Raw genomic sequence first — 26341 nt, forward strand, 5'->3', positions numbered from 1 at the left:
TGATAAAAGAAACAGACCGTATATAATTGTAGCGACCGCACAACCTCGCACCCGAGCGCCATGTCGAAAAAACTGGAGGAAATCAAGCAAGTCTCGCTCGACAACGAGTCGCAGTCTGCCGGCTCGATCGAGGACAGAACAGGGTTTTTTGGCAAGGTCAGGAAACTGGTCAAATGGCTCGAACTCGACGGCACACAGAATTTCACGCTGTCCCAGCTGTTTCTGTACAATTACGACCTCAAACCCCTCGAGGAAAAAAGACGTACTTGGAGATGGTGGAATTTTGTCACCTTCTGGATAGCAGACTCGTTCAACATCAATACCTGGCAGATTGCCGCCACAGGAGTGCAGGCAGGACTCAGCTGGTGGGCCACGTGGATCACCATCTGGCTCGGGTACTCGTTCTGCGGCTGTTTTGTTGTTCTGGCTGCACGGTACGGTGCGTACAACCATATCTCGTTCCCCGTGGCTACCAGGTCGTCCTGGGGAATCTGGGGATCTCTGTGGCCGGTCATCAACAGAGTCGTGATGGCGTGTATCTGGTTTGGCGTTCAGTCCGTGCTGGGAGGCCAGTGTGTTGCTCTGATGCTGAGGTCGATTTTCGGCAATGATCTCGAGACCAGGATACCAAACAAGCTCAAGGGAGAAATCTCGTCGTTCCAGATGCTGGCGTTCTTCCTGTTCTGGCTGTTCCAGCTGCCGGCGATCTACATGAAACCACATACCGTCCGCCATCTGTTCACTATGAAAGCCATTGCGTGCCCAATAGCTGGAATAGCGTTTCTGGCCTGGACCCTGGTCAAGGCGGACGGAGGCGGCCCGGTGATCCACCAGAGCGGCACGCTCAGCGGGTCTGCTTTCGGCTGGGCGTTTGTCAACAGCATGATGAACTCGCTCGCCAACTTTGCCACGCTCATTGTGAACGCTCCGGATTTCTCCAGAATGTCGCATAAGCCAAACTCGTCCATCTACTCCCAGCTGATCACAATCCCGGTCGCCTTCTCTGTCACCTCCCTGATCGGCGTGCTAGTCTCCTCGGCTAGCACAGTCCTTTACGACGAGACTTACTGGGACCCTCTGGACGTGCTCTCGCGGTTCCTCGACAATTACAGCAGCGGAGCCAGGGGAGGAGTTTTCCTGATCGCTCTTGGATTTGCAATTGCCCAGCTAGGCACCAACATCTCCGCCAACTCGCTCTCAGCCGGTACCGACATGACTGCGCTGCTCCCGAAATACATCAACATCCGGAGAGGTGGCTTTATCTGCGCCATCATCGGGTACGCTATCTGTCCATGGAACTTGCTCTCGTCCAGCAGCATGTTCACCACGTACTTGAGCGCCTACGCGGTGTTCCTCTCGTCCATCGCAGGTGTCTATTTCTGTGACTACTACCTCCTCAGAAAGGGCCACATCGTGTTGGAAGACCTGTACACCGCCAACAACTCGAGCGTGTATTTCTACACAGCAGGCTTCAACTGGAGAGCCATTGTCGCATACCTTTGTGGAATTGCTCCCAACATTGTTGGTTTCGTTGGAGCTACACAGACACACACCGTGCCGGACGGTGCTACCAAGGTGTATTACTTTAGTTTCTTTACTGGCTACGCCAGCTCTTGCTGCGTTCTGTTTTTGCTCACTGCACTGTTCCCTGTGAAAGGGGTGCCTAGAGAAACCCTGTTCCAGAAAGCGTGGCTCGAAGAGTGGAAGGACGTGGAGTCTTTTGACGACTTCTTCCACCAGCGGCTTGTCACCGAAGAAGCGGCCTAAAAAAAAATATATCTTGCTAATCAGTTAACTATTCCCTCGCTAATGGTGAGTCTATCGGAAGAAAGAACGCTCGAGTGTCTGGAGCCAACGTTGGTCCGCAGTCTGTCCAGAAGAGACCCCGAACTCGTTGGCTTCGAGGCCCTCGAGCCAGGCTTCATGTAGCCGGTCCCTGGTGGATTGTTGGAAAGTTTCTCGGTACGGTACTTTTCGTAGTAGACTCCGTGAGTCGTATCCTTCAGATCTTGCAGACATGCGCCCAGCAAACACGTTCTCAAAACAATGTAGTCGCTGTGAGCAGGATCGTCGACTCTCACGATACCGTGCGGCAGACGTCTCACTTTATACTCCACCTGGTCGATGATGGCCCTGTCCGTGCCGGAGACAATGGCAAATGGAACCAAATCCTGGACGCTGCTGATTGCCGACTCGTCGTCCTCCTCGTCGATGTCCGAAAAACAGTTTGAGAAGTCGTAGGTGTTGATTCTGTTTTTGGCCAAGTCCCTTAAAATCATTCTCCTGTTCAGAGCAACCTCCTCCTCAGACAGAAGATCTGCCTTGGAGATGACGGGGATCACGTTGCACCGTTTGCCCAGCTCCTTCATGCAAGCGATGTCCAGCTCGCGCAACCCTTTGCCGGTCGGTCTGATGAAATAGATGGCAGCATGGATCCTCGTGTCGGTGGCCTTAGGCGTTCTCTGGATCTTGCACTCGTCGTTCAGCACCCTCTCGAACTGGCTCTCGATGTAGTCCGTCAGACATTTTGTCGAGTCTCTGTTGTCGATGAAGTCGCCAAATCCTGGCGCCATAACCACGTCCAAATCGATTCTGGTCCCTCCTTCGTAGATCTTGGCAGAGTGGCTCTCGATCGACAGATCTGCCGGCGCCGGACGGTTCGTGGTGATGATGTCCTCGTTGCAAAGAGTGTTGATGAACGTGCTCTTGCCGGTTCCCGTCTGGCCAACAACCAAGATGCTGAGTTGCAAACCCCGTTTGAGGAACTTTTTTTGGCGGATCTCTTCCGCTGTCAGCTGTGTGGTTAGCTTGGAGTGAGTGGCTCAAACTTACAATGTTCAGCTTTGCACTGGTGCTCATAATTGTAGATGGCGTATGATAATTATCCTTCTTTTATATATAATTATCCTTCTTTTTTATCCTGCGCTAGCGTTTCTTGAGTTTTTTCTGGCGCCGAATCTGGCGCCGCAGGGCCAAACAGCCCCGTGAACTGCTCAAACTCGAGTTTCGGCAGATGCTGTAAAACCTGGAACGGCGGATCCAGACTGGCCAGGGGTCGGCTCAGCGCCACCAGGTCTTGGTAGCACGCCCAGACCTGTTCCTGGTCTGTGCCCAGCTCCTGGACAAATTCCGGAGGTATTTTCATACTCTGGTCTTTTGCGCAGCTCAGAACAACGCCCAGCATGGCTATCACGTTTGTCTCGTGCAGAAGAACCAACGGCACCCGCGAAGTCAGCTCGTAGACGTTTGTACACTGTATGAATAGGTCCTTGGACCGCTTGAGCCACTCGGTTTCTCTGGGTATGTCTTCTTCTAACTTTAGAGCGCTCAGACACAATTTGTAAGGATTTGGTGGAGTGACCTCGAAACATAGGGTCTCCAGTAGCATCTCCTCCAGGCTGATCATAAGGTCCTTCCAGCGCCAAAATACCTTTGAGTTCTCGTCTATCGGGTCCTGGCTATTGGCCATCGCGGTCTTTGCGCACACTTTGACCACGTCGGCCAGACGTCGCCGACACTCTTCTGCCTTGCAGGCAATAAAGAGACTCGTGGCAGCAACCTCAAAATAGTGGTGGCTAAGCATGTCCCGACGCATGTAGAATCGGTGGAAGTAGCACGACGCAGTCATCGCCACCGACCGCGAAAGACGCAGCTGTCTGCAGCACTTAAACAAATATATTATTCCCTTGGCTCGCTTTTGGCACTCGTCCTCGAAACCGACTTTCTTCAGCTCCGACCCGTTTCTTCTTGACGGCGTGTCCTGCTGCAGCTCTTCAAGCGTGTATTTCCAGTTGCTTGTCTTTACACTGACCAGCCCGGCCCAGTACTCTCGACTGGGTAGGGGTTCCACGGCAGACATAATATTGAATAAATTATTTTTTTTGATATTTTTTTCTATCTACGCCACCTCGTCCATCTGCTGAACAACATAGTCCAGAATGAAACTCTGCTCCACCAGGTCGTCCAACCTGCCATAATGTCTCTCGCTGTAGGGCAATATGGCGTCGATGTACCCCATCAGTCCAGGCATCTCAAAAAGCTTCTCGTTGGAGTAGTTTGTCAATATAGCCTTGATCAGCTTCTGTGCCACCTCGAAATGGCGCGAGTTGGTGTTCCAGTCCCGGACTCTTTTGAAGAGAAGCAAGATCTGCTCCTGCTCCAGCTCCGAAATCACACTTTCGATGCCAAAGGATCCAATGACAGACCCTTCGTCGCCCTCTGCTATGCTGGCCAGAAGAACGTTGTAGAGTCTCATTGGATGGTTCAGAGTCAAAGCCAGTTTAAACGCGTTCACCCAGTCTTTCTTGTTGATGTAGTTCTGCAACGACTGTTCCTGCTCGACCTTCAGCTTGTGTTCCTCTGCTTCCAGCTGCTGCACCTCCTCAGTGTTGTCTATCCATATGGTGATTGCTCCGTCAGCATCAGCAGACACAAATTCGCGGCCATTGTCTTTGATACACAGCGCCCATATCCTGTTGTCGTGGTTGTCAAGCGTCTGCACGCAGTCCCCGCTGGATATTTCCCAGATCTTAATTAGCCCGTCTGCTCCAGCTCCGACAATATATTGATTTCTGGCTAGAAATGCAACTCGCTGGATAGCATTGGCCGGGCCTTGGAAAGTCTTCATACACGTCAGATCCTCTAATGACCACACCTTGGCCGTCTGGTCACCAGAGCCGGTCACGATCAGTCTGTCGTAGGCACAGAAACTGATATCGTAGACTGGTCGTTTGTGGCCCTTCAAAACTCCAACAGTCTCGCCAGCCTCCAAGTCCCAGATTTTGGCCATCTTGTCGTGGCTCGCGGTCGCCAAAAAATCGTCGTTCGGGCTAATGTCGATGGAATGGATCATCTTGTCGTGCGCTCTTCTAGTGTAGTCGGATTTTCTCACATGTATCACCTCGTCTCCTGGTTTGGGAATCGTCCATTTTTTTATCGTCAGGTCTTCAGCTGCCGTTATGAGGAAGCGAGGATAATCCTTGACGGGCGTCCTAGGTAGCGCAACAGCAGTGACCGACGAGATGTGGCCTTCGAACACGGCAACACACACAAATTTCTGCTCCTCGTCGTACCTCCAAAGACGCGCAGTGTTGTCCTTAGCAGCGGTAGCCAGCCAGAGGCCGTCTGCAGTGGAGTCCAGAGCATTCAAGAGATCGGTGTGTGCTTCGCACAGCGTGACATCCAGCGGCTTGTTGGCAACGTCGATAATCCGCAACGCAGGCGAGTTCGTTGCCAAAGCAAGCTGGTCGAAGTTAGGACCAACATAGCGCATGTCAGCGATGGTACCGTGATTACCAGCCATCACTTTCAAAGTTGGGAATACGCCGTCTTGTGCCTCCAGATCAATCTCCGCGATTGTCTGGTCTGAATAAACCAACAGCAGAGAGTCTATTCCCTTGTCAAGATGCAGAACGTCCATTATATTTAGCTCTTCTGTGGTCTCGAGTGGTTTCCTGCTGGTTGCAACCAGTTTTTCAGAGTCCAGGTCCCACACTTTGAGAAGGCCTAACTCGCCCGCCGTGTAAAGCAGCTCCTTGTCCCCAAGCTCAATAAACCCACAGGCCTCAACAGAGTGCGAGACGGGGATGGTCTTCACCTCCCTCCATGTTCTGGTATTGTACATTATTATCACACTGTCTCTTCCACTGCTGATGAACAGCTCGCCATTGTCACTAAATGAGACGGCTCTAACGGTGGCTGTATGCTCCTTCATCGTGCGAGCACATTTGCGCTTCACCAGGTCCCAGATCTTCACTGTTCCCATGATATCTCCACTGGCCAGCTTCCAATCTTTGGAGTCGAGTTTTCCGTAAAAACGCAGCGCAGAAACCGTCGATGGATGGCCCTTAAAGTTGTGCGTGATGAATGATCCCTCTATATCCCAGACAATGACACTACCGTCTGTAAGTCCAAATGCAAATAAAGACGACGTAGGGTCCACGGTAGAGATGTACGATGCGGCTGGCAGTTTGAAGGTTTTGATGAATTTGCTTTGCTGGAGATCAAACACCCTGAGTTGCTGTGATTGAGATACTATGGCCAGGTGTTTGCCGTCTGGCGTGAGTTGCAACGTCGTCACCAGGTCTCCGTCTCCCTGGATCTGGTGCACAACTTCATCTGTTTCTCTATTGATGATAACTATATCTTCAAGAACTGCAGTCGCTAGAACCACACCGTCTCCAGAAACAGTGGCATTGGCAGAACCAATGTAAAAAGGCTCGATATCGACCTTTTTGTAGCTCCTTTTTGTGGTGAAGTCCATACTAAAGTTTATTTCAAATAAACTTAAAATATTTTTCTCAAACTACCCTACCTTGAATTTTTTGACAAATTTTTTTGGACCAACGAGCCTTTCACCATGTCCTCTCCAATTTTGCACATAGTGAAGCCAAACGTGGCCACGCCGAGCACTTCTGCTCCTGTGGGGCCGGTCAAGGTTTTGATCCAGGCTCCCGCTCTGATGCAGCTCATTGACGCCGTGTATATGGACAACGAAGAAGACCTCACGAAAAGCAGAACTATTGGAACTCTGCTTGGAACCCGTTCTGATGACGGATCTGAGCTGGAGGTCAAAGAGTGCTATATTGTGCCTCACAAGGAGGAAGCTGAGGAGCTCACAATCGAAGAAAGCCATCATATTTCCACATATCAGCTCTTGAAAAGAGTGAATCCAGAACTGCTAATTGTCGGCTGGTTCTCCACCAACCCTGTGCTTGACTCGTTCACCGGTCTTTTCCAGGAGTTCTACTCCAAGGGATCTTGTTTTCCCCACCAGCCCATCCATCTGACTCTTCAGACCAAAGACGACAACGGAGACATCATATCGCCAATTCTGAAAACATACATCTCGTCCCCGGTCGGAGTGCCTGCCAACTCCAACCTGGCCAACCAAATTGGAATTGACAAGATCGGCTCTTTTGCATTTACTCCTGTCCCAAACGAAGTCATCTACTCCAAGACTGAGCTCACCACGCTGAAATATCTTAATAAAGGTGTCCAAACCGAGTCCAGAGCAGTGGATCTTCTGGGTCAAGACGAACTCAAACAAATCTCTGGATCCGTCGCCAACGTTGCCAGTCTGCTCGAGACGCTCCAGGCCTATGTTCAAAAGGTCATCAAGGGCGAAATCAAGGGAGACCAGAACGTTGGAAAGAGACTCCTTGAAACTCTCAACACACAGCCAAGCTCCATCGACCCTGACCAGTTGCACTCCATGTTACAGAACCATGCCGACGATGCCTCGCTTGTCGAGTACCTTGCCTCGTGTGTGAAGCAGCAACTCGATCTCAGTGCCAAATTGACCAACTTTATGACTCCTGAAGAGAGCGCAAAATAGCTATGTAAAAATCAAATTTAGTATCCATCCTTTATAAATGCCGTACCATAAATAATAAATGCAGCTCAGCTTCCAAACAGGAAACGGACGTCATCGTTGTGCCCGATGTCGACCAGCAGTTCCTCCACGTCGTTGAGGATTTCCTCGCTGAAAAGCCCGCCTTTTGTGGGCCTCAAGCCCTCTGCTTGGGCCTCGGCGACGCTCTGTCTTCTTCCCTTCGACAGTTTGTGCAGCCGCTTCGAAGCCTTGCGCAGCGACTTGGCCGTGTTGGCAGGAATCATCAGCTCGCCCCCGAACGAGCCACGGGCTCGCTTCTTTTTCTTTTTCTCCAAAGCTGCCACCGTAGCACGCATTTTTTTGCGTCTGTGGTCGCCAAAGCTGTACTTGCGCGTCGCATCTGGATGGGGCTGGTAGTACGTGCTGTTGACAATACCCTTGTTCCTAAAAGCCGAGAGCGGAACGCGTCTCTCGTGGAACAGATCCCAGTCCACAGACGTGGTCTGCTCCTGCTCTTCGTCCTCGAACTCGCTGATATTGAGCAGCTCGTCCAGCGCAATAGGCGGTGCGCTCGGTTGTGTCTGTGTGCGTTGGCGTTGGCGGTGGCCCACACTCATGCGAGTGCCCTTCACCACCGATGTTCGGTTGTCTTGGCCGGGATGCAGGAATCGCGTCGAGATGCCGTCAATAATGCCGAACGGTTTGCGGGTTTTAGAAATGATAAAAGTTCCAAGAACAGGCGCTCTGAAATTGTTCTTGGACGACGAGAGGACCTCTTTGGCGCTCTTGCTGCCGATCTTGCGTGTAGAGCGCACAGGGAGCGAGGTGTCTTCGTCGGTCTCGTCGCCGTCTCTCTCGCCGGCGTCCTCCTCAGCGCTCGAGTTTTCGTGCTCGTCTTCCTTCTCAGAAGCACTACTGTCTGAAGAAAAGAAGTACTGCAGTAGCTGGTTCTCGCCGTCGCTGTCGTCCTCGTCGGATACAATCGCATTCATTGGAACCACGCTCTGTCCGCGTTTGCCGGAGTAGTGGTCGTAGTCGCTGGTGAAGATGTCGTCGAACGCAGAAACATCGATGTCTGCCAGGTCGTCTTCGTCCTCGTCGTCCTCGTCGCTGTCCTCCGGAGCAGGAAGATATTTGACCTTTTCTGGCTTCATCTCCTTGACCCTCACATGCCCGTCGTCCTGGTCCTCTTCAGTAGCGTTGGTATTTTCCTCAACGATAGAAGACCGCGGAGTCGCTGCGGACGACGAGTAATCATTCACGTCGTTGACGTCGTTCACCAGAGCGTCTGTCTCCTCCTTGAGCAAATAGTTATCCTCTTTGAAATAAGGATCGTCTTCGGGCAGCAAGAAATCGTAGTCGTCGTCGCTATTGCCAAAAGCAAGCAGCTCGAGATCGTCGTTGTCGTTCTGGAGCGTCTGGATCAGGTCGTTTTTGTCAAACTCGTAGTCCGCGTCAGAGTCGATCTCCTGGTCGTCAAACTTTGGGACATCCAGACTCACCGTCTCGTCGATTATCGTGGCGTCGTGAAACGTGCCAATGTCCACCTCCTCTCCCAAATCCTCCTCTGTGATCATGTTGGCGTAATCCACCGGCTCGTTGTCAAGCTGGATGTCTGCCACCGGGTCCAGATCCTTGAATTTGCGCTCCTCGTTTTCCAACACCTGGTCCACAATGTCGTCATCCAGCTCCTCTTCCTCATCCTCGTCGGCTTCCATGGCTCGCTCAGACTCCCTAGGACCTTTCTTAGAACTTGCAGATTTTGCAGCCTTTTTGGAAACTTTCTTGCTGCTTTTGCGCGGACTCTTGTGACGAGTGGCAGCCTTCATCGCCCTGGCTCTCTCCTTGGTCAGCTGCACAAAATCGACATTGTCATCGTCGGAAGAGCTCGACTCGTCGTCGCTCTCGGAACTGCTAGATATTATTTCGTCCACTTGTCTGCGAGCGGAGCTGATTCGGTAGTCTCCCTCCGTTGCACTGCTACCCGAATCGGAATCCTCCGACTCCTCACTCGATTCCGACTCTTCTGAGTCGGATACAATGCTAAATCGTCTGCTGGACCGTGAATGCGCACCGCCAGCGGGAGGGGGCAGGTGCTTGGACGCCTGCGGTACCCTTTTGGAGGTTACTTGTTTTCTGCCTTTAGCCATGATAGACTATGATATGTTTCGCTTTTATCGGGGATTTTCAAAACGGTAGGTATTTTGTAGCTGTGATATGTTGCCCCTGGTATCTCTTAGACGTCGAAAAGTAAGCAATTGGCAGGTCTTGATCCGGTGTCCCTTTTTGTCCTTACTAAATAAATGTGTGAAATTAACTGAAAATTTTCAGATCCCTACATATTGTGCTGAATAAGAAATCGCGTAAAGTGGCAGATTAGATAGCCACACCCAAGCTGACATGGAATCCTTTGACCACAGCCTCAGATCGTGCATACAAATCCATCCTGGTGCTACGGGGGTTGTGCTACTAATAGCAGGTAAACACCTATGTGAACCACCGGCCGGGCCCTGATGGCTCCCCACAACTATGCCTAGCTTTGGCAGCTGGATATTTTAACACCGGAAAATATTAATTCATGCCAAATGTTTTTAGCAACCCACCAGCTATCTATAAGACAGACTGTGCGGGCGTATTCGACGGCCGGAGTTCGTCCGAAAAAACGGGGCGTCTTCAGAAACTCGTTCCTGGCCGCTCTAGGGGTCGGCCTGGCGGCCTACGGATACGACTCCGTGCTGGGGGCCGGCGTCACAAACAGGAGCGTGCGGTCTTTGTCCACGCTTTTGTTGATCTCGATAGACTACAAGCTCAACTTTGAAGAGGGCAACGATATAGAGGCGTTGCACGAGCGCAACGCGCAGAGACTGTACGACCTGCTCACCACGAACAAGGGGCTATACATCAAGATGGGCCAGGTGATAGCCATCCAGGGAATGATGTTCCCGCAGCAGTACCAGAAGAAGTTCAGCCAGCTGTTTGACAAGGCTCCGAGGGACGACTGGGAGGTCTGCGACCGGGTTCTGAGACAGGAGCTTGGTGCGAGGTATAGAACTGAGATTTTCGAGACGATCGACGAGTCGCCCGTGGCAAGCGCGTCGATAGCCCAGGTCCACAAGGCGCGGCTGCGCACGGGCGAAGAGGTGGCCGTCAAGATCCAGCACGAGTCTGTGAGCAAGCAGATGTGGCTGGATCTGGCGACTTATCGGTTTGTGATGAAAGTGTACGAATGGGCGTTCGACATGCCGTTAGCTGCTACCGTGCAGTATGTTTGCAACAAAATGCGCGAGGAGGTCGATTTTGGGATCGAGATGCGCAACGGCAACCTGATCGCGTCGCTGATCGCGAAGGACCCGGAGTTTAAGAAGACGGTATACATTCCCAAGTATTTTCCGCAGGCGTCTTCCAGACGGGTGCTGACTGCTGAGTGGATAGACGCTGATCCTGTTGGGGACTACTTGAAGCTCAAGGACAAGGGCTACAACATCAAGAGTCTCATGAACACGATCATCAAGGTGTACTCGCGACAAGTGTTCTACTGGGGGCTGGTTCATTGCGACCTGCATCCGGGAAACCTGTTGGTGAGACACTTGCCCGACAAAACGCAGCAGCTGGTGATTCTGGACCACGGTCTGTACGAGCACTTTGGAGACAAGTTTAGACGCGAGTACGCGCAGTTCTGGAAGTACACGTTCGAGCTGAACCCGGAGAAAGTCAAGAGTGTGCTCCTTGAGTGGGGGATCAACGCGGACGACATCATGCTCGGGTTGTCGTCGATGGACCCGGGCAAGAACGAGGCGCTGAAAAAGCACATCCAGGAGCTCAGCAAGAAGTCGTACTTTGAGAGACAGACCATCATTAGAGACAAGATGCGCGAGTTCTTCAAAAACTCAGACAAGTTCCCAATGACGCTCACCTTCATTATCCGCAGCATGCGCATAGTGCAAGGGCTGAATAGAAACTTTGGGTCGCCCTGCAATAGAGTCGACATCCTGGCGACCGAGGCCGCGAAGACCGTCAAGCTGTTCGACCTGGACGACGACAGGTTCCAGTTTGTGCTGAAGCGGTTTGTTACGTACAACCTGTTCCGGCTGGTGTCATTCGTCCAGTACCATTTCAACAAGCTGTGCCAGCACGTGGCCTCGTGGTTCCGGCGCGAGCCCGTGCAGGATCTGGAGGAGGTTTACGAGAAACAGATGATCGAGGCCAGTAAGGGGATCGGCTTCGAAAGCGTGCCGACAACAAAAGAGCTGCTCGACGGCTGATCTGTACATAGATTTATATATAAAGATGGCAGTGTATTTTTTTCTTCCCTGGTTTTTCATTATTATAGGTAATGGCAAAGTGTTTCTGACTGTTTGTTGACATTGATACAATTTGACAGATGGGCTTGACAGGCCTTCCACATAATGTTCATCTCGAAATTATCAGGCATCTAGAACTGCCTGACAAGCTGCGGCTGGCGTACTCGTGCGCTCTCTTGTACAAGACCGTTGTCCCCCAGATATACTCCCGACTTCTATACTTGAGCAACGACACAGTGTGTCGCAAGAACTTCGACGTCGAGCTGGTCTCAGATCAGTACACCATCATCGGGAAACACCAGCTGGCGAACTTGCTCCGTGCGCTGTCGCAGACCTCGTGTTTGAACTTCCAGTACTCCGACCTGGTCATCGAGCTCTTGTTGCAGGACGCTGAGTCCGAAAGTAAGACCCTTATAGAATGGAGAGACCACTGTCCCCACTTTCCCAACCTTGTCCGGTACAAGTTTCCCGAGACTGTGGTGATATCTCCGCTGAGCCATCTGGAGGCCCCTAATCTCGAGACCCTGAGGGTGGACGTGAATTTTTGTCGAGAGACAGAAAAATACAACGGCATGGTCAGCTTTGTCGGCCTGGTACAACTGCGACGGCTGGTTTTCGCAGGAAAGCTCGGGCCAAACGAGGACATGGTGATCTTCAAGCTGTTGACGACGTATCCGCAGGCCATGAAACGTCTCACCGAGCTGAGGTTCGAGGTGGACTCCGAGTCCGGCGACCGCGTGTACCGGCGGGTGGTCGGGGTGATGGCGATCTGGCGCAAGATCGGCTTGCTGCTCAACAACCTCACCAAGCTCGCGCTCCCGCTTACCAACCACTCAACAGCAGTCATTTTGAACCTTATCAGCAAGCACGTGCACCTCGAGCACCTGACCAGTTTGGAGCTGTTCATAGAGGACGACGGCGGCGTGCTGAACCTCATCAACACGACACAGCATTTGGCGTCGCTTCTCAAGTCCAAGAGCCAGAACCTGCGCGAACTTTCTATCCATTACAAACTAGTCAAGCCCGACAGCGACAAAAACCACCTGCGCTCCATAATGCTTCTAAAACTTACCGAGACGTTCAAAAACCTGCGCAAGCTGGCGATCGACCTCAAAATCGAGGGCCTCGACCTTTCCAACCTGCTCATGATGGTGGGGACGCCGCTGTCGAACAATACCGCGTCGCTCAGAGACTTCCGGCTCAACATCGACACCCCTTCCGAAAACCTCGTCGGCAATCTGCTCAGCAACCTGGACGACGTCCAGGACCTGTTCCCGCAACTCAACTACGTCTACGACTGCTCTTGCGAGAATTGCAAGCGGGTCTGCGACAAAATGACAAACCTCCCGCCAGCCATTGTCAAGGAGGCCGTCAGAGTGTCGACGATGATGATCATCGGACACGAACTAGACTATTTCCAACGCCAGACAGACACTTCCAAACCGTTTGCGCGCTTTTTCCGCTCAGATCTGGGTGCCAACGGGTACCTATTCGACCACTTTGCCGGTAGCCAGCTCAACTCGTCGCTGCAAGCGTTTCCGAACCTCAAAATCTTCGAGGTCTGCGGCCTTATCTACCACAGATACGGCACCGATTTTAGGCTCCTGTTCGGTAACCCGTACACGGGGCTTAGTCGGGAATCGGAGTCTTCAGTGGTTGAAATGGGACTTGTGTTGTCTGGCACTCTGTAGTATGTATATTTATAAAAGTTTGGCTGTGCCAAAAAAAATAATTTAGACCATGTCTCTTTTCAAAAAAGACCCGGGACTCAAATCGCTTTCGAATCTCAAATCCTCAGAGCGCAGAAAGCTGTACGCTGCTATTTGCAGCCAGTACGGGCTGAGTGAAGAGACTCTGGCCAGTGACGGAGTTGCGTCGCTCGTATTGCCTCCAGAGGTCAAATACGCTGCGTTTAAGTCGCCACATGCTCAGGGCACGCTCTACACCGATCTGGAGGGCGTTCCCATCTGGTTCCGTACGAGAGACTCCGAGCTGCTGCCGACGCTTTTTACAATGTGGAAATATCCCTACATTGTGCCCATTGTCAACACCCACCAGTACGTTATAGAGCGACTCATCAACGGCTCGAATCTCATGCTTCCAGGCACCATTCCTCCGTTTCCTGACAACGCCAAACGGGGCAAGGTGGTAGCTGTGGGCGACTATAAGAAGCCCAATGTTGCTGTTGCTATTGGATACTGCCAAATGGATTTAGACGGCGTGACCGACGTCGTTGGAACCCATGGCGTAGCCGTCGAGATAATGCACGTCTACCAAGACTGGCTGTTTACCTTGGTCAAGGGAGCAAAACTTCCGGACAAGGTTGATGTTCTGCCAACTAAAGCACCCGCTCTGGAACATCAGCCGGAGGAAGAGACGGTGGAACAAGCTACACAGGAAATAAAAGAAATTAGTATCTCGTCCTCGCTGACGGTTGAGGACATGGACGACCTGTTCCTCAGGGCAACGCTGTACTCGATCAGCCAGGACACTATAGAGACGCCTATCAGTGCGTCGTTGTTCATGTCGGGCCATGTGTACAAGAACTTTCCTCCCGTGGACAGCACGCTGATCAACATAAAAAAGACGTCGTGGAAGAAGACGGCGAAATATCTCAAAGCGATGGAAAAGGAAAATCTTCTCAAACTAAAAGGCAAGGGCGACGACGTGGTGGTGGTGTCAGTGAACAAGGAACATGAAAAGGTGAGGAAATTCGAGCCGTACAGAATTAGGAAAAATAAGTCTGGGGAAGCATCTAAAAAAACTACAGACTCGACAGAGCTGCAAGTTGTGCAGCTGTACAAAGCCCATTCTTCAGCATCAAATTTTCTGCGTCTGTCAGGCTCATCGCAAGATTACTACACTCTCCAAGATATCAAAGCATTGGTCAGTAAATACATACAAACACACCAGCTGGTGAGCAAAAACGACCCGAAAAGCATCACCGCCGACGAACCGTTGCAACGGCTGCTAAAGACTGCCACGATCGAGCGAGCCAAGGTGGTGGACGTTTTGGTGAAACAGCATTTCTCACCGTTCTATAGGGTCAGTCGTGGAGACGAGTCTACCAAGCCTAAGAAAGGACAGGTACCTATTGTCAAAATTGTGGAAGAAATGAAAATTGGACGCAAAATAATAACCAAGATCATCGGCACGGAGGAGTTTCTGATCGACCCAGAGGAGCTCAGCTCCATTTTGAAAGTGAAGTGTTCGGGCTCTACCACTGTCGCCAACAACGTTCAGAATCCAAAGCTTGTGGAAGTCACAGTGCAGGGCCCGCATTTCAAAACGGTTGAGGATCTTTTGATCAAACGGTACGGGCTGAAGCCAACATGGATCGAGTACGAAAACAAGCTGAAGAAAAAACGCTGATTCACTCGGTCTTGCCAGGTTCCTGCACGAGCTTGAACTGGTTCCCATACTTCTTGAGAGCTGACTTGGCGCTGATCCAGTATTGCTTGATCTGAGGAGACACGGAGGGATGAGACAGAACACCGTCGATTCTCACCTCGAGCTTCTTGAAACACGATTTAGTGAAAATCGATTTCTCGTATCTGAACTTGATGAACGCTCCGTAGACAATCAGAGCGATCCAGAATCCTCTTGACCACAACAGTGCCCTGACAACAATGTAGGCAAAAGTGGCAATCTCAAAATTGGCAGCGTAATACATGGACAGGTCGTTGTAGTTGGCAACGAAGGAGCCCAGCTTGTTGGTCAGAACCTCCTGGTTCTTGAGTCCCAGTTTTGGCAGAATGGCTCCCCTGAAGTATGTTATACAGTGGAAGAACGAGAAGAACACAAAGGGGAAGATCGACAGCGAAATGACCGGCAAAAGCAGAAACAGAGCCAAAGCAATCAAGATATATTGGACGTTGTCGTCTGCAAGAACCGCCTTTGGGTTGTTCAATTTGAGACTGCCAGCCTTCCAGGACTGGTGAATGATGATTCCGAATGATTCAATCACAGACAGATAAATCAGACTGTAGCTGAGCTTGTGGAAAGAGCCCTTAGATCTGAAAGAAATAAAATAGACAAGAGAGTAGAAAAGAGTGGCGACATGGCCGGCAAACCAGGCGAATTGGGCGGTCTGCACCAGCTCAATGAGTTGCTCTTTGAGAGGTTTTGCAGGAGCGGCGGCTTTTGGGGATGACATTTGCTAAATATCAAAAATGGCGCGACTCAACTTGAAATGAAGACTTATAACATTTTTTTGCTGTTAACGGTTACACAAATTTCAGCTTGTGTTTGAAGGCTGTGCTGGGTAAAAAAAAAATTTATCTACAAAAGCTAAGAGCATGAAGCAAAAGAGAGCAAAGCAGTATCGCAAGCAGATCCACCAGTATATCTCGACGTTCAAGTTCAAGCCGCCGATCCAGTGCATAGTTGATGACAACGTGATTTTGGAGTGTGAAAGAACCAAGTTCGATGTGATTAAAGCGATTTCCAGGACCGTCCAGACTGAGGTGAAGCTCATGATCACGCAATGCTGCATTAACCATTTGTACGAAACTCGCAACCAGCCAGCTATTGACATTGCCAAGCAGATGGAGAAGCGGCGCTGTAACCACAAGGAGACTCAGAGCAGCAAGGACTGCATAGGCTCGATCGTTAACATAGACGGTAAGAACAAGCACAGATATCTGGTGGTAACCCAGGACGAGAGACTCCGCCAGTCACTAAGAACTGTTCCTGGAGTTCCTTTAATTTACATGAAGCGGTCGGTGATGATCATGGAGCCGATGTCGCCTGTTTCTGAGCGGGTGGTCCAGGAGACAGAAGCCAGAAAACTGACGAGCTACTTGAACGATCCGCGTGCAGGAGTGCAAGCGCAAGACGGGGACCAAAAAATAGAGGAGAAAGGGCCAGCCCAGACGAAACGCAAGGGTCCCAAGGGGCCAAATCCGCTGAGCGTGAAAAAGCCAAAGAAGCACGATGAGCCAGAAGAAGGAGGCAGGAAACGGAAAAGAAAGCGGGCGCACAAACGAGGCGCCAAGACAGACGAGTCTTCTGAAGTTGGCAATTCTGACGAAAAGGAGAACGTCGAAGTCTCGCTTTCTGAGGAACCCAAAGAGAACGACGCTGAGTAGATAGTTGAGCAAAAACGATGTATTTGTCTGTATAGTACACTGGTGGTAATGCTGTTATGTAGGTTATTTCTGCGAAATGTACAGCACGTTATTTCCTCTGAGAAACACCTCTTCGTAATTTCTGACCTTGTTGTTTTCAACCATCTCGACGGTGTCCTTCAGAACGACGTTCATATAGCCGTCAATGGAGGCGAGCACTCCGTGGTATTCGAGGCCGTGCTGGAGTTTGACCACGACCGGCGAGTTTGTCATTTCGGCAAGAAAGTTGGACGTTGACGACATAGGAAAATAAGTCAAGAAAAATTAATTTGTTATTTCTTGTCCTATGTTTAAATTAGTGCGTACGATCCGGTTCTATTCCACGAGCCAGGCCGGCGCCAATGCGAAGGCCAAAGCGGCCGGCTTGATGCCAGACGCCAAACTGCTCAACCAGAAACTGAAACAGGAGCGGGATTTGCGGCGAGAAAGAAACAAGCTCGCTCTTTCTTCAATCAAGGACATCTTTGCCATTTTCTCCCCCACCTCAGGAGACGACGACGAGTTTGACACCGCCAATTTCGATCCCACGCCCGTGTACAAAAACCCAGAAACGTATCTGAAATTGTCCCTACCAAAACAGCACTACATTCTGGAGGAGCTCGAGGACAAGTTCAAACGCAAGTGGACGGGGATCGACAAAGACAAGAAACGATTTATTTATTGGCTGGCCTATGGACCTCACGGGCCTCGTGAGGGGTTTGTCACAGAGCATAGAAGGACGGTGGTTCCAGAGAAAAAAGAGTCCAGCACTCTTCTTGATCAGATAATTGCAGAAACAGAGTCGCAGAAATATAAAGTCCAGGTCGACGAGTACGTGCCGCCAGATCTGCCGTTCCGCACGCCGTCGGTCCTCAAGTCTGTGAACCCATCCAAAGACACAATCATATCCCCATTGCCGCCTCGCGATCCACGTCTTTTCGGTCCCAAGAGAGTCGAGCAGTACAAAAAAGACAGAAAAATGAACCCGTACAGCCAGTTTGTACTGGGTTTCCTTATGGTGCTCACCTTTCTCAACTACCGCAAAGACAGAGAGGTGAACAGCACCGGCAAGGTGCCGGACTACGAGTATTTGCAAAACGATAGGCTTTTGCAAATTGACGACCTAAGTAAGAAACTCGCCCAGGCCGTCAAATAGCATTGCCAAAATTACGTCAAGTAAACATGACTTGTGCTCTTTAAAGAACTATATGCTATTATGGTCGCTACTCCTTGTCGTCCGCTTCCCCCTTGTCCAAACCGTCCTGTTCATCCTCGTCATCCTCGTCAGCCTCATCGTCGTCGTCGTCGCCGACATCCAACATGTCCTCTGTCCAGCTCTTCTCGACAGTCTGTCTGACACGCTTGATGTACTGGCTGCGGTGGTCTTTGTACAGGTTGGCGGCCTCCACGTTGGCAGGCGAACTGATATTTGGATCGTTAAGGAGCGACTGAATCGACGTCAAAATCGAGGCAACGTCGTAGGTCGGCGACCATCTGTTCTGCAAGATATCTAGACACAGCTCTCCAGACCCGTAGACGTTCGGATGGAACATTTCAGACGTAAACCGCACATTAGGTGGTTTATTAGGGTATTGCTCATCAAATGTTAGTCGCAGTCTGAACGTACCGTCCTCGTACGGGGTATCTTGCGGACCGATAATTATTCCGTTCCAAATCATCACATTATCGGCTAATGGAGATGCAGACACACCTCCAGCGGAATCCTGCTGGATCCGCTTGAAATCCCTCATCAGTCTTCTTCTCGCAGGCGTTGACATTTCAGAACCTAGTTTTTGCCAATGGAACGAAAAAGAATAAACATGCTATCAAAATATATATCTCGCCCTCGCTTATGTAAGAATTTTTTTTTCCCTCGCTTACTGTCGCGCTCTGGATAAATCTATCAAGGTTGTCCGCAACTCCAGATTTAGTGGGGCAGCTTTGAACAATCAAGAGCGCAGAGTACCGAAGAGGGCTAAGCGGGCTTTCCACGTTCACGTTATTACTGTGCCAAAAAAAAATACAAGGAGAGCTCCCATGCCGGGACTCGAACCCGGAATCTTTTGATTAGGAATCAAACGCGTTAACCATTACGCTACATGGGTCCCTGCAAAAAAAAATTCGGGCCTTAGCAATTTTGAGGGGATCGAGACGTCGCCTATCTCTCTTCCTCGCTTAATTCCTGCTCTATAAACCGGGCAACGTACCGTGGGATACCATATAGAAATTCGATTGCACCTGCGTTGCTCAAGATCAGCTGGTCCCGATTGAACATCGAAAAGTCATTGATTTCCAGAACCAGGTATCCAGGAAACAAGCTGGACTTCTGCTTGAACTTCAGGCCATCAAAAAATTCTTGCACCTGGTAATCATTGTAAAACCTTACTGTGAATGAGTGGATCATGATTTCCGAGTTGAGCAAATTTTGCGTGACTCTGCGTCGTTCCTTGCGTTCAAAAGCTGCAATTGCTTTATAGTTCGCAAAGGCAAGAATCTTGTAATTTGCATCACACAAACATAGGGGAAGCGAGGACATAGTGTCTGATCTGGGGTATATTCGGAGCACTTTTAGCACCCTGTCAAATATGTAGTTGTGGCCGAGCTCTTCCTCGCATAAAACAGGCTCCAGCCAATGCTTGATATGCGCACTGGCAGTCACACGAACTGCGTCCCTGGAGGAAGGTGGCATCGTGGTAATGAGTAGTAAGATAGAATGAACTGCGATGGTACGCTTATCTAATCGTTTATGTCAGCATGCACACCGTTGCAAGGCGCAGATCTGAGCTGTAGGATGCGTCCCGTTTGGCCCGGAGATTGCGTGATCGATAACCAGGTCTTATCCAAAGAGCAATTGAGCCAGATATGGCGACCTGAGTTGGGAATGGAAATTTCTAGAAGGACTTAAGTCGTGCGATAAGTGAAAAATTCGACGAAATCAATTTTTTGAAGCTGTCGGTCGTTCTAGTACGATCAATGGCAATACTATATATATGCATTGAGGTCCAGCTGGGCTAAATCTTTTCATAGAATTGTTTTCTACCATTTCTTAGAATAGAATTATAGAAATTAATATGTCTAAAGCAGTCGGTATTGACTTAGGTACTACCTATTCGTGTGTTGCGCACTTTGCCAACGACAGAGTCGAGATTATCGCCAATGACCAAGGTAACAGAACCACTCCATCGTTCGTTGCCTTCACCGACACCGAGAGATTGATCGGTGATGCCGCTAAGAACCAGGCTGCCATGAACCCAGCCAACACTGTGTTCGACGCCAAGAGACTGATCGGTAGAAAGTTCGACGACCCAGAGGTCCAGGGTGATGTCAAGCACTTCCCATTCAAGGTTGTCGACAAGAGCGGCAAGCCACACATCCAGGTCGAATTCAAGGGTGAGACCAAGGTGTTCACTCCAGAAGAGATCTCCTCCATGGTGTTGACCAAGATGAAGGAGACCGCCGAGTCTTTCCTCGGAACCACCGTTAAGGACGCTGTTATCACTGTTCCAGCTTACTTCAACGACTCCCAAAGACAAGCCACCAAGGATGCTGGTTTAATTGCTGGCTTGAACGTCATGAGAATCATCAACGAGCCTACTGCTGCTGCCATTGCTTACGGTCTGGACAAGAAGAGCCAGGGTGAACAGAACGTTTTGATTTTCGATCTTGGTGGAGGAACCTTCGATGTTTCCCTTCTGTCCATTGAGGACGGTATCTTCGAGGTCAAGTCTACCGCTGGTGACACTCACTTGGGAGGTGAGGACTTCGACAACAGACTTGTCAACCACTTCATCAACGAATTCAAGAGAAAGAATAAGAAGGACATCTCCGGCAACCAGAGAGCTTTGAGAAGACTCAGAACCGCCTGTGAGAGAGCCAAGAGAACTCTTTCTTCTTCCGCACAGACCTCCCTGGAGATCGACTCGCTGTACGAGGGTATTGACTTCTACACCTCGATCACCAGAGCCAGATTCGAGGAGTTGTGTCAAGACCTCTTCAGATCCACCTTGGACCCAGTTGAGAAGGTGTTGAAGGACGCCAAGCTCGACAAGTCCCAAGTCAACGAGATTGTGCTTGTTGGTGGTTCCACCAGAATCCCAAAGGTGCAGAAGCTCGTCTCCGACTTCTTCAACGGAAAGGAGCCAAACAGATCCATCAACCCAGATGAGGCCGTTGCCTACGGTGCTGCTGTGCAGGCTGCTATCTTGACCGGTGACACTTCCTCCAAGACCCAGGACCTGCTGCTGTTGGACGTTGCTCCATTGTCTCTCGGTATTGAGACCGCTGGTGGTGTTATGACCAAGCTGATCCCAAGAAACACCACTATTCCAACCAAGAAGTCTGAGATCTTCTCCACTTACTCCGACAATCAACCAGGTGTGTTGATTCAAGTGTACGAGGGTGAGAGAGCCAGAACCAAGGACAACAACTTGCTTGGTAAGTTCGAGCTCTCTGGTATTCCACCAGCTCCAAGAGGTGTTCCTCAAATTGAGGTCACCTTCGACATTGACGCCAACGGAATTCTGAACGTGTCCGCTGTTGAGAAGGGTACCGGAAAGTCCCAGAAGATCACCATCACCAACGACAAGGGTAGATTGTCGCAAGAGGAGATCGAGAGAATGGTCTCTGAGGCTGAGAAGTACAAGGAGGAGGACGAGAAGGAAGCTAAGAGAATTGCTGCTAAGAACGGTCTTGAGTCCTACGCTTACTCCTTGAAGCAAACTGCTTCTGAGAAGCAATTCGAAGAGAAGGTGGAAGCTTCCAAGAGAGAGGCTTTGACCAAGGCTTGCGACGAAACCATTGCTTGGTTGGACGAGAACCAGACCGCTACTGCTGAGGAGTACGACGACAAGAGAAAGGAGTTGGAGCAAGTTGGTAACGAAGTCCTGAAGGACTTGTATGCTGAGGGTGGTGTGCCAGGTGGTGCTCCAGGTGGATTCCCAGGTGCCGGTGGCGCTCCATCCACCGAGGAGACTCAAGGTCCAACTGTTGAGGAGGTGGATTAGGTATAGAGTAAGCTAATGTGATCTATTTGTGATAGGAAAGAAAGAATGAGTAGCTTCTTGCTATAAAAAAAGGAAAAGTAAAATGTTAATTTGCAAAAAATAAGCACCCAAGCCGGGAGTCGAACCCGGAATCTTTTGATTAGAAGTCAAACGCGTTAACCATTACGCTACTCGGGCTAACTCTGTTTCTGGTGGGCTGGGACTCAACTTGTTTGCGCAAACTGTGTCTAGAGAAATAAAAGTACGAAATAAATTCTTAATCCACTAACGTCGATGTCTAAACAAATAAAACAACTTGGAGACGACGTCTGGAAGACCAAAGTCGAGAAGGTGAACTCCGAGCTATTTACGCTCACTTACGGCTCGATTGTTGCGCAGCTGTGTCGCGATTTTAATAACAACTACGAGGAGGTCAACGCGCAAACATACAAGATGGGCTACAACATAGGCGTGCGCTTGATTGATGAGTTCTTACAAAAAACACAACTCTCGCGATGCAGCAGTTTCCGCGACACGGCCGAAATCGTGTCCAAAGTCGGATTCAAGATGTTTTTGAATATTGTGCCTAACATCACGAATTGGACCTCAGACATGACTACATTCAGTCTGATACTGACAGAAAACCCGCTGGCAGACTTCGTGGAGCTGCCTGACGACGGCAAGGCCGTCAAGGAGCTGTGGTACTCGAACATCTTGTGCGGTGTTTTGAGGGGCGCTTTGGAGATGGTCCAGCTGGACTGCGAAGTTGGGTTTATTAGCGATGTTCTACGAGGCGACGAGACTACAGAGTTACGTGTGCGGTTGGTGCAAGTGCTCAAAGACGAGATTCCTGCGGGCGAGGAATAGATGATCGAAATGGCATCCTCAGTCATGGTTGTCTATCATTGTGATCAGGTAATGTAGATAAGGATAGAAAAAGACTCATCATCGGTAGCCATTTGTTCATTCTGCCAACGCACCGTCCGCCTGGACTGAGCTTTTGCAGTGCATAAAATGTAATAAATAAAATGTATTTTTTCTCTTCTATTTATATTTTAAACTTTTCTGTCACCGTTCTTATGGTTAATTAATAAAGGTACCAATCTATCCCATGGCCAGTTCAAGCAAAGATAATCTGGCTGCTATCGCGGCCTCTGATGACGACAGCACTTCTCTGTCTACTCGGGCTCAGGAAGGACTCGATAATTATATACACAACCTGTCTTTGACCGACGAACAGAAACCAGACGGAGCGGATGAGGAGCCATTGCAGGACACAGAACAAGGAGAAAACACTGGCAGCGTGGTTGTGGCCGACGAAGTGCTTGATCCTGTTGCATCAACGTCCGATCACACGGTCGTTGAGTCTCCTTTAGAGACCACTCCCCCGTTGGATATACACCGTTCTTCTGTCCCGGATACGCTCTCTGCGCAGTCTGGAAACTCCATCGACGACATCTCGCGCTCCATAGACGAGTTTGCCAATGGCCTGACGGGCGAGGACGCCAGACAGGAGGCAGACGAAGAGTCTGAGCAAGATTCGGCTGAGCCAGAAAATAAAGCGCAGGCTAAGCCTGTGGCGGACGCAGAGGAGTTTAGAGGCCGGTTTTTGAACGATTTCGATACGAGCGAGGAGCAGGAGCATTCGGGGACACAAAACGATACCATTCGCACCTCGTTCGACGCTTCAACTGACACTTCATCGAACCGTGCTCCCGACGAACAATCGTCGCTGTCGTACTCTTCTCACCTTTCAAACTCTCCGTCAGACAGGTTTTCGTGGCAGCAGAACGACGACCAGTTTTCGTTTGCAGGCCACGAAACAAGATCTGTGAGCTCGTCGGGCTCATTGTCGACCAGACGCACCTACGATCTGTCTGATAGCTACTGCGAAAGCGTGCTGGGAGAGGAGTCCGAGGCAGACCAGTTCAGACAGAATTTTGTGCGCCAGAACACAAAAGACACGGTCAGACCAGTGAGGTCAGAGACCCTGGGGTCTTCCGTGTACGAGGACCCTCGAAGCGAGCGATACCAGGGAAGAGGCCCTATAGTGAGGCCGCCGATCCAGCAGTCCCGAGTGCGATCCATGCTAATTGACGACGTGCCAGAGCCCCGCACCAACAGTCGAGTTGCAAGCGAGACGTCGCAGGATACCAAGGACACAAAGGAGACTATCAAGGAGACACCTGCCATAACGGCTTTTCCCGACGCGGACCTGAAAAAAATCATGCAGCTACCGACGACGGAAAAACGGCTTGCAGCGCTGCAGAAAGCGAGACGGGACCTGATGGAGTACGACACTGGGCTCTCTGGGTACTTGCACGAGGCCATCAAGGCCGGCTCCAAGTCGTTCGCTAACACCGACTCGCAATTGGGACCGAACGTGCTGAACGCATTCAAGAACTCGGACCAGTACCACTCGAGCACGCCGTCGACGGCAGAGCTGGCAAACGACCTTCTACGCACCTCGTCCGTGATCAAACAGAAAGGACGCAACTTGCTACGCAAAATACATCTGAAATAGGTACATTACTGGCGTTCTTGCAGCTGCCCACCTGCTACACGCACTTGCAAATCCATGAGCTCCTTCAGCCGGTGGCAGCCTTCTATGCCCAGACTGATCAGTCTCTCCAGCTTATCGAGCGGCAGCTTGTCCTCGCATAGAGTCAGGTTGAGCTTGTCGGAGTCGCCAACGACACCGATCGTGACGAAACTGAGATCGTTTTCCTCGAGCGCGTTCATGTCCAGCAGCGGCGTCTGGTCGTACAGCCCAACGCTCACGGCACTGACGTAGTCGTAAAGCGAGATGCCGGCGTCGATCAGCGCCAGCGTGATGGCGTTGCAGAAACAGGCCAGCAGGCCGCCGTCCATCGCCAGGACCGTGAGATTGATGTCTATGGCTGTTCGTGAATAATTTTTCAGCACTATAGTTTTCATGAAGCAACGTTTGAGAATGATGCTGATTTCCTGTAATCGTCTATCGTTTTTTGGTCTCTTCTTTCTCTCGTTGGATGCAAACGGCGGGTAGTTGATGTTGAGAGACAGCACCGGCCCGTTGGGGTCAAGTTTCGTTCCTGCTGCGAGGTTCGCCCCGTGTTCCATCGGGCCCTTCACCAGACACAGCACCTTGGAATTTCCCTGCTGGACGTACGACGAGCCGTCTGCTGCGTTCGGGTGTGTGTTGATCTGGCACTCAAACCGTCTAAGCTCGTTCCATCGTCTTCCGTCCACCCTGAGACCTTCAGGTGAGTACAGTTCGAGTCTGCTCATTTAAATATATTTTTTAAACTTTTAACTTTTTCTGGCTGCTACACACCGATGCTGGAGTCGTCAGTCGACTGGGACCTGCTGGCACAGACATGGGATAAAATAAAGAGCTGTGTTATTTGGTTCAACGTGAGTATCTGACTGGATTTGGGGACTAACTGTGCAGTACACCGTGGCGATGATTATCATCACCCCATGGCTGCTATTTATTCTTGCAGATCTGGTGGTGTACATCTTCCGTGTGTGTTGGGACGCTGTCGCCTACTGTATTGAACAGGCCCTATGCCGCCGTAAGGCTGCCAAGGCGATCAAAACTGAGTGAGCCCAGTGCTTGCGCGATCTAGTGTTGTGTACTAATCAGGTATGTAAAATCGCCGCGACAAAATTATTTATTAAACTATGAGTGACAAAGAAGCATCTGAGACAGCGACCAAAATAGACCTCCAAGAGGAAGAAAAGGCTTCTCACGAGACACCCGAGCTGGCACCTGCCGCTGAGAAGGCCGAGGGTGCGTCCTCTGATGCTGCGCCGCCGCCAATGCCAAAACGACCAGTGTCTGCAGCCGAACGGGCGATCCAAGATCTCAAGGAGGCGTTCCCAACTGTGGAGGAGAAGTACGTGAAAATGGCCCTGATTGCGTCGCAGGGCCAATTGGACCCTGCCTTCAACGCGCTGCTGTTTTTGTCGGACCCTTCGTCGGATATCGCCGTGCCTGTTGTGGAGACCAAGCCAAAGTTGCCATCGAAGGACTCGTTCGAGAAACGGCAGCAGCTCGAGTCCGACGAGGCACTGGCCCGTCGGCTGGCCCGCGAGTACGAAAAACGCGGCTCTCGCTCAAAGGCTCCGCCGCCAAAGCCCAAGAAGAAGCCTGTCTGGGCTGCGATCGAGGACGGCTCTGACGACGAGGAGGACTTTGTCGAGTCGCTGGCCAAAAACGTGGAGGAGGCCAAGAATACTGTTGGCGGCTGGATGAGCAACCTCGCCAAGAAAATACAGACCGAGGTCAACACCGTGCAGCAGGGCCAGGGCGAGAACCAGCTGTTCAACGCGTTTGGCAGGAAATCCAGCATGCAGTCCAGCAGAAGCCGCGACGATAGCCAGACCCCGCCTCCGCCTCCCGTGAGGCCGCCACGGCCGCAAAAGACGAGCTCTGTGGCTGAGTCGCACAAGAGCAAGGAGCTGGAAGAGCAGGTCGGAGGAATAAAGCTCGAGGACGCTACAACAGATACGAAACAGAGCCACGAGCCGATCCCGGCGGTCCAGCCGGAGCCTGTTGTCGACGACACGTTTGCTGTGGACGACAGCGACGAGGACGACGACAAGAAGGAGGACGGTAAGAAAGAGTAGCGT

The 26341-nt window shown here is 50.9% G+C and overlaps 20 protein-coding genes across 20 annotated transcripts; 11 read left to right on the forward strand and 9 right to left on the reverse strand.

The window, feature by feature from the left end:
* Positions 1 to 60: 60 nt before the first annotated feature.
* KL928_003611 (uncharacterized protein) lies at positions 61 to 1767 on the forward strand (the record flags this gene model as incomplete). The annotated part of the gene is made up of 1 exon (XM_043204218.1): positions 61 to 1767. One exon carries the CDS (start codon positions 61 to 63, stop codon positions 1765 to 1767), a length of 1707 nt encoding a protein of 568 aa, XP_043059053.1.
* Positions 1768 to 1787: 20 nt separating this feature from the next.
* On the reverse strand, positions 1788 to 2859 carry KL928_003612 (uncharacterized protein; the record flags this gene model as incomplete). The annotated part of the gene is made up of 2 exons (XM_043204219.1): positions 1788 to 2627; positions 2701 to 2859. 2 exons carry the CDS (start codon positions 2857 to 2859, stop codon positions 1788 to 1790), a joined length of 999 nt encoding a protein of 332 aa, XP_043059054.1.
* Positions 2860 to 2902: 43 nt separating this feature from the next.
* KL928_003613 (uncharacterized protein) lies at positions 2903 to 3859 on the reverse strand (the record flags this gene model as incomplete). Its single annotated transcript, XM_043204220.1, has 1 exon — positions 2903 to 3859. The coding sequence occupies one exon, from the start codon at positions 3857 to 3859 to the stop codon at positions 2903 to 2905; it is 957 nt and encodes a 318-aa protein (XP_043059055.1).
* A 39-nt stretch (positions 3860 to 3898) lies between these two features.
* Positions 3899 to 6262, reverse strand: KL928_003614 (uncharacterized protein; the record flags this gene model as incomplete). Its single annotated transcript, XM_043204221.1, has 1 exon — positions 3899 to 6262. One exon carries the CDS (start codon positions 6260 to 6262, stop codon positions 3899 to 3901), a length of 2364 nt encoding a protein of 787 aa, XP_043059056.1.
* Positions 6263 to 6358: 96 nt separating this feature from the next.
* On the forward strand, positions 6359 to 7336 carry KL928_003615 (uncharacterized protein; the record flags this gene model as incomplete). The annotated part of the gene is made up of 1 exon (XM_043204222.1): positions 6359 to 7336. The coding sequence occupies one exon, from the start codon at positions 6359 to 6361 to the stop codon at positions 7334 to 7336; it is 978 nt and encodes a 325-aa protein (XP_043059057.1).
* Positions 7337 to 7401: 65 nt separating this feature from the next.
* KL928_003616 (uncharacterized protein) lies at positions 7402 to 9483 on the reverse strand (the record flags this gene model as incomplete). Its single annotated transcript, XM_043204223.1, has 1 exon — positions 7402 to 9483. The coding sequence occupies one exon, from the start codon at positions 9481 to 9483 to the stop codon at positions 7402 to 7404; it is 2082 nt and encodes a 693-aa protein (XP_043059058.1).
* Positions 9484 to 9918: 435 nt separating this feature from the next.
* Positions 9919 to 11595, forward strand: KL928_003617 (uncharacterized protein; the record flags this gene model as incomplete). Its single annotated transcript, XM_043204224.1, has 1 exon — positions 9919 to 11595. One exon carries the CDS (start codon positions 9919 to 9921, stop codon positions 11593 to 11595), a length of 1677 nt encoding a protein of 558 aa, XP_043059059.1.
* Positions 11596 to 11714: 119 nt separating this feature from the next.
* On the forward strand, positions 11715 to 13325 carry KL928_003618 (uncharacterized protein; the record flags this gene model as incomplete). Its single annotated transcript, XM_043204225.1, has 1 exon — positions 11715 to 13325. The coding sequence occupies one exon, from the start codon at positions 11715 to 11717 to the stop codon at positions 13323 to 13325; it is 1611 nt and encodes a 536-aa protein (XP_043059060.1).
* Positions 13326 to 13374: 49 nt separating this feature from the next.
* Positions 13375 to 15006, forward strand: KL928_003619 (uncharacterized protein; the record flags this gene model as incomplete). Its single annotated transcript, XM_043204226.1, has 1 exon — positions 13375 to 15006. The coding sequence occupies one exon, from the start codon at positions 13375 to 13377 to the stop codon at positions 15004 to 15006; it is 1632 nt and encodes a 543-aa protein (XP_043059061.1).
* Position 15007: 1 nt separating this feature from the next.
* KL928_003620 (uncharacterized protein) lies at positions 15008 to 15790 on the reverse strand (the record flags this gene model as incomplete). Its single annotated transcript, XM_043204228.1, has 1 exon — positions 15008 to 15790. One exon carries the CDS (start codon positions 15788 to 15790, stop codon positions 15008 to 15010), a length of 783 nt encoding a protein of 260 aa, XP_043059062.1.
* Positions 15791 to 15932: 142 nt separating this feature from the next.
* Positions 15933 to 16724, forward strand: KL928_003621 (uncharacterized protein; the record flags this gene model as incomplete). The annotated part of the gene is made up of 1 exon (XM_043204229.1): positions 15933 to 16724. One exon carries the CDS (start codon positions 15933 to 15935, stop codon positions 16722 to 16724), a length of 792 nt encoding a protein of 263 aa, XP_043059063.1.
* Positions 16725 to 16787: 63 nt separating this feature from the next.
* Positions 16788 to 17006, reverse strand: KL928_003622 (uncharacterized protein; the record flags this gene model as incomplete). The annotated part of the gene is made up of 1 exon (XM_043204230.1): positions 16788 to 17006. The coding sequence occupies one exon, from the start codon at positions 17004 to 17006 to the stop codon at positions 16788 to 16790; it is 219 nt and encodes a 72-aa protein (XP_043059064.1).
* Positions 17007 to 17049: 43 nt separating this feature from the next.
* KL928_003623 (uncharacterized protein) lies at positions 17050 to 17898 on the forward strand (the record flags this gene model as incomplete). The annotated part of the gene is made up of 1 exon (XM_043204231.1): positions 17050 to 17898. The coding sequence occupies one exon, from the start codon at positions 17050 to 17052 to the stop codon at positions 17896 to 17898; it is 849 nt and encodes a 282-aa protein (XP_043059065.1).
* A 67-nt stretch (positions 17899 to 17965) lies between these two features.
* On the reverse strand, positions 17966 to 18520 carry KL928_003624 (uncharacterized protein; the record flags this gene model as incomplete). The annotated part of the gene is made up of 1 exon (XM_043204232.1): positions 17966 to 18520. The coding sequence occupies one exon, from the start codon at positions 18518 to 18520 to the stop codon at positions 17966 to 17968; it is 555 nt and encodes a 184-aa protein (XP_043059066.1).
* Positions 18521 to 18900: 380 nt separating this feature from the next.
* KL928_003625 (uncharacterized protein) lies at positions 18901 to 19431 on the reverse strand (the record flags this gene model as incomplete). The annotated part of the gene is made up of 1 exon (XM_043204233.1): positions 18901 to 19431. One exon carries the CDS (start codon positions 19429 to 19431, stop codon positions 18901 to 18903), a length of 531 nt encoding a protein of 176 aa, XP_043059067.1.
* Positions 19432 to 19813: 382 nt separating this feature from the next.
* Positions 19814 to 21745, forward strand: KL928_003626 (uncharacterized protein; the record flags this gene model as incomplete). The annotated part of the gene is made up of 1 exon (XM_043204234.1): positions 19814 to 21745. The coding sequence occupies one exon, from the start codon at positions 19814 to 19816 to the stop codon at positions 21743 to 21745; it is 1932 nt and encodes a 643-aa protein (XP_043059068.1).
* Positions 21746 to 22018: 273 nt separating this feature from the next.
* Positions 22019 to 22591, forward strand: KL928_003627 (uncharacterized protein; the record flags this gene model as incomplete). The annotated part of the gene is made up of 1 exon (XM_043204235.1): positions 22019 to 22591. The coding sequence occupies one exon, from the start codon at positions 22019 to 22021 to the stop codon at positions 22589 to 22591; it is 573 nt and encodes a 190-aa protein (XP_043059069.1).
* A 244-nt stretch (positions 22592 to 22835) lies between these two features.
* KL928_003628 (uncharacterized protein) lies at positions 22836 to 24248 on the forward strand (the record flags this gene model as incomplete). Its single annotated transcript, XM_043204236.1, has 1 exon — positions 22836 to 24248. The coding sequence occupies one exon, from the start codon at positions 22836 to 22838 to the stop codon at positions 24246 to 24248; it is 1413 nt and encodes a 470-aa protein (XP_043059070.1).
* Positions 24249 to 24253: 5 nt separating this feature from the next.
* KL928_003629 (uncharacterized protein) lies at positions 24254 to 24994 on the reverse strand (the record flags this gene model as incomplete). The annotated part of the gene is made up of 1 exon (XM_043204237.1): positions 24254 to 24994. The coding sequence occupies one exon, from the start codon at positions 24992 to 24994 to the stop codon at positions 24254 to 24256; it is 741 nt and encodes a 246-aa protein (XP_043059071.1).
* Positions 24995 to 25390: 396 nt separating this feature from the next.
* On the forward strand, positions 25391 to 26338 carry KL928_003630 (uncharacterized protein; the record flags this gene model as incomplete). Its single annotated transcript, XM_043204239.1, has 1 exon — positions 25391 to 26338. One exon carries the CDS (start codon positions 25391 to 25393, stop codon positions 26336 to 26338), a length of 948 nt encoding a protein of 315 aa, XP_043059072.1.
* Positions 26339 to 26341: the final 3 nt, after the last annotated feature.

This window comes from Ogataea angusta (assembly GCF_019207475.1).
Source record: "Ogataea angusta isolate 61-244 chromosome Unknown 61-244_NODE_7_length_650817_cov_90.064852, whole genome shotgun sequence".
In the NCBI taxonomy this organism is placed as follows: domain Eukaryota; kingdom Fungi; phylum Ascomycota; class Pichiomycetes; order Pichiales; family Pichiaceae; genus Ogataea; species Ogataea angusta.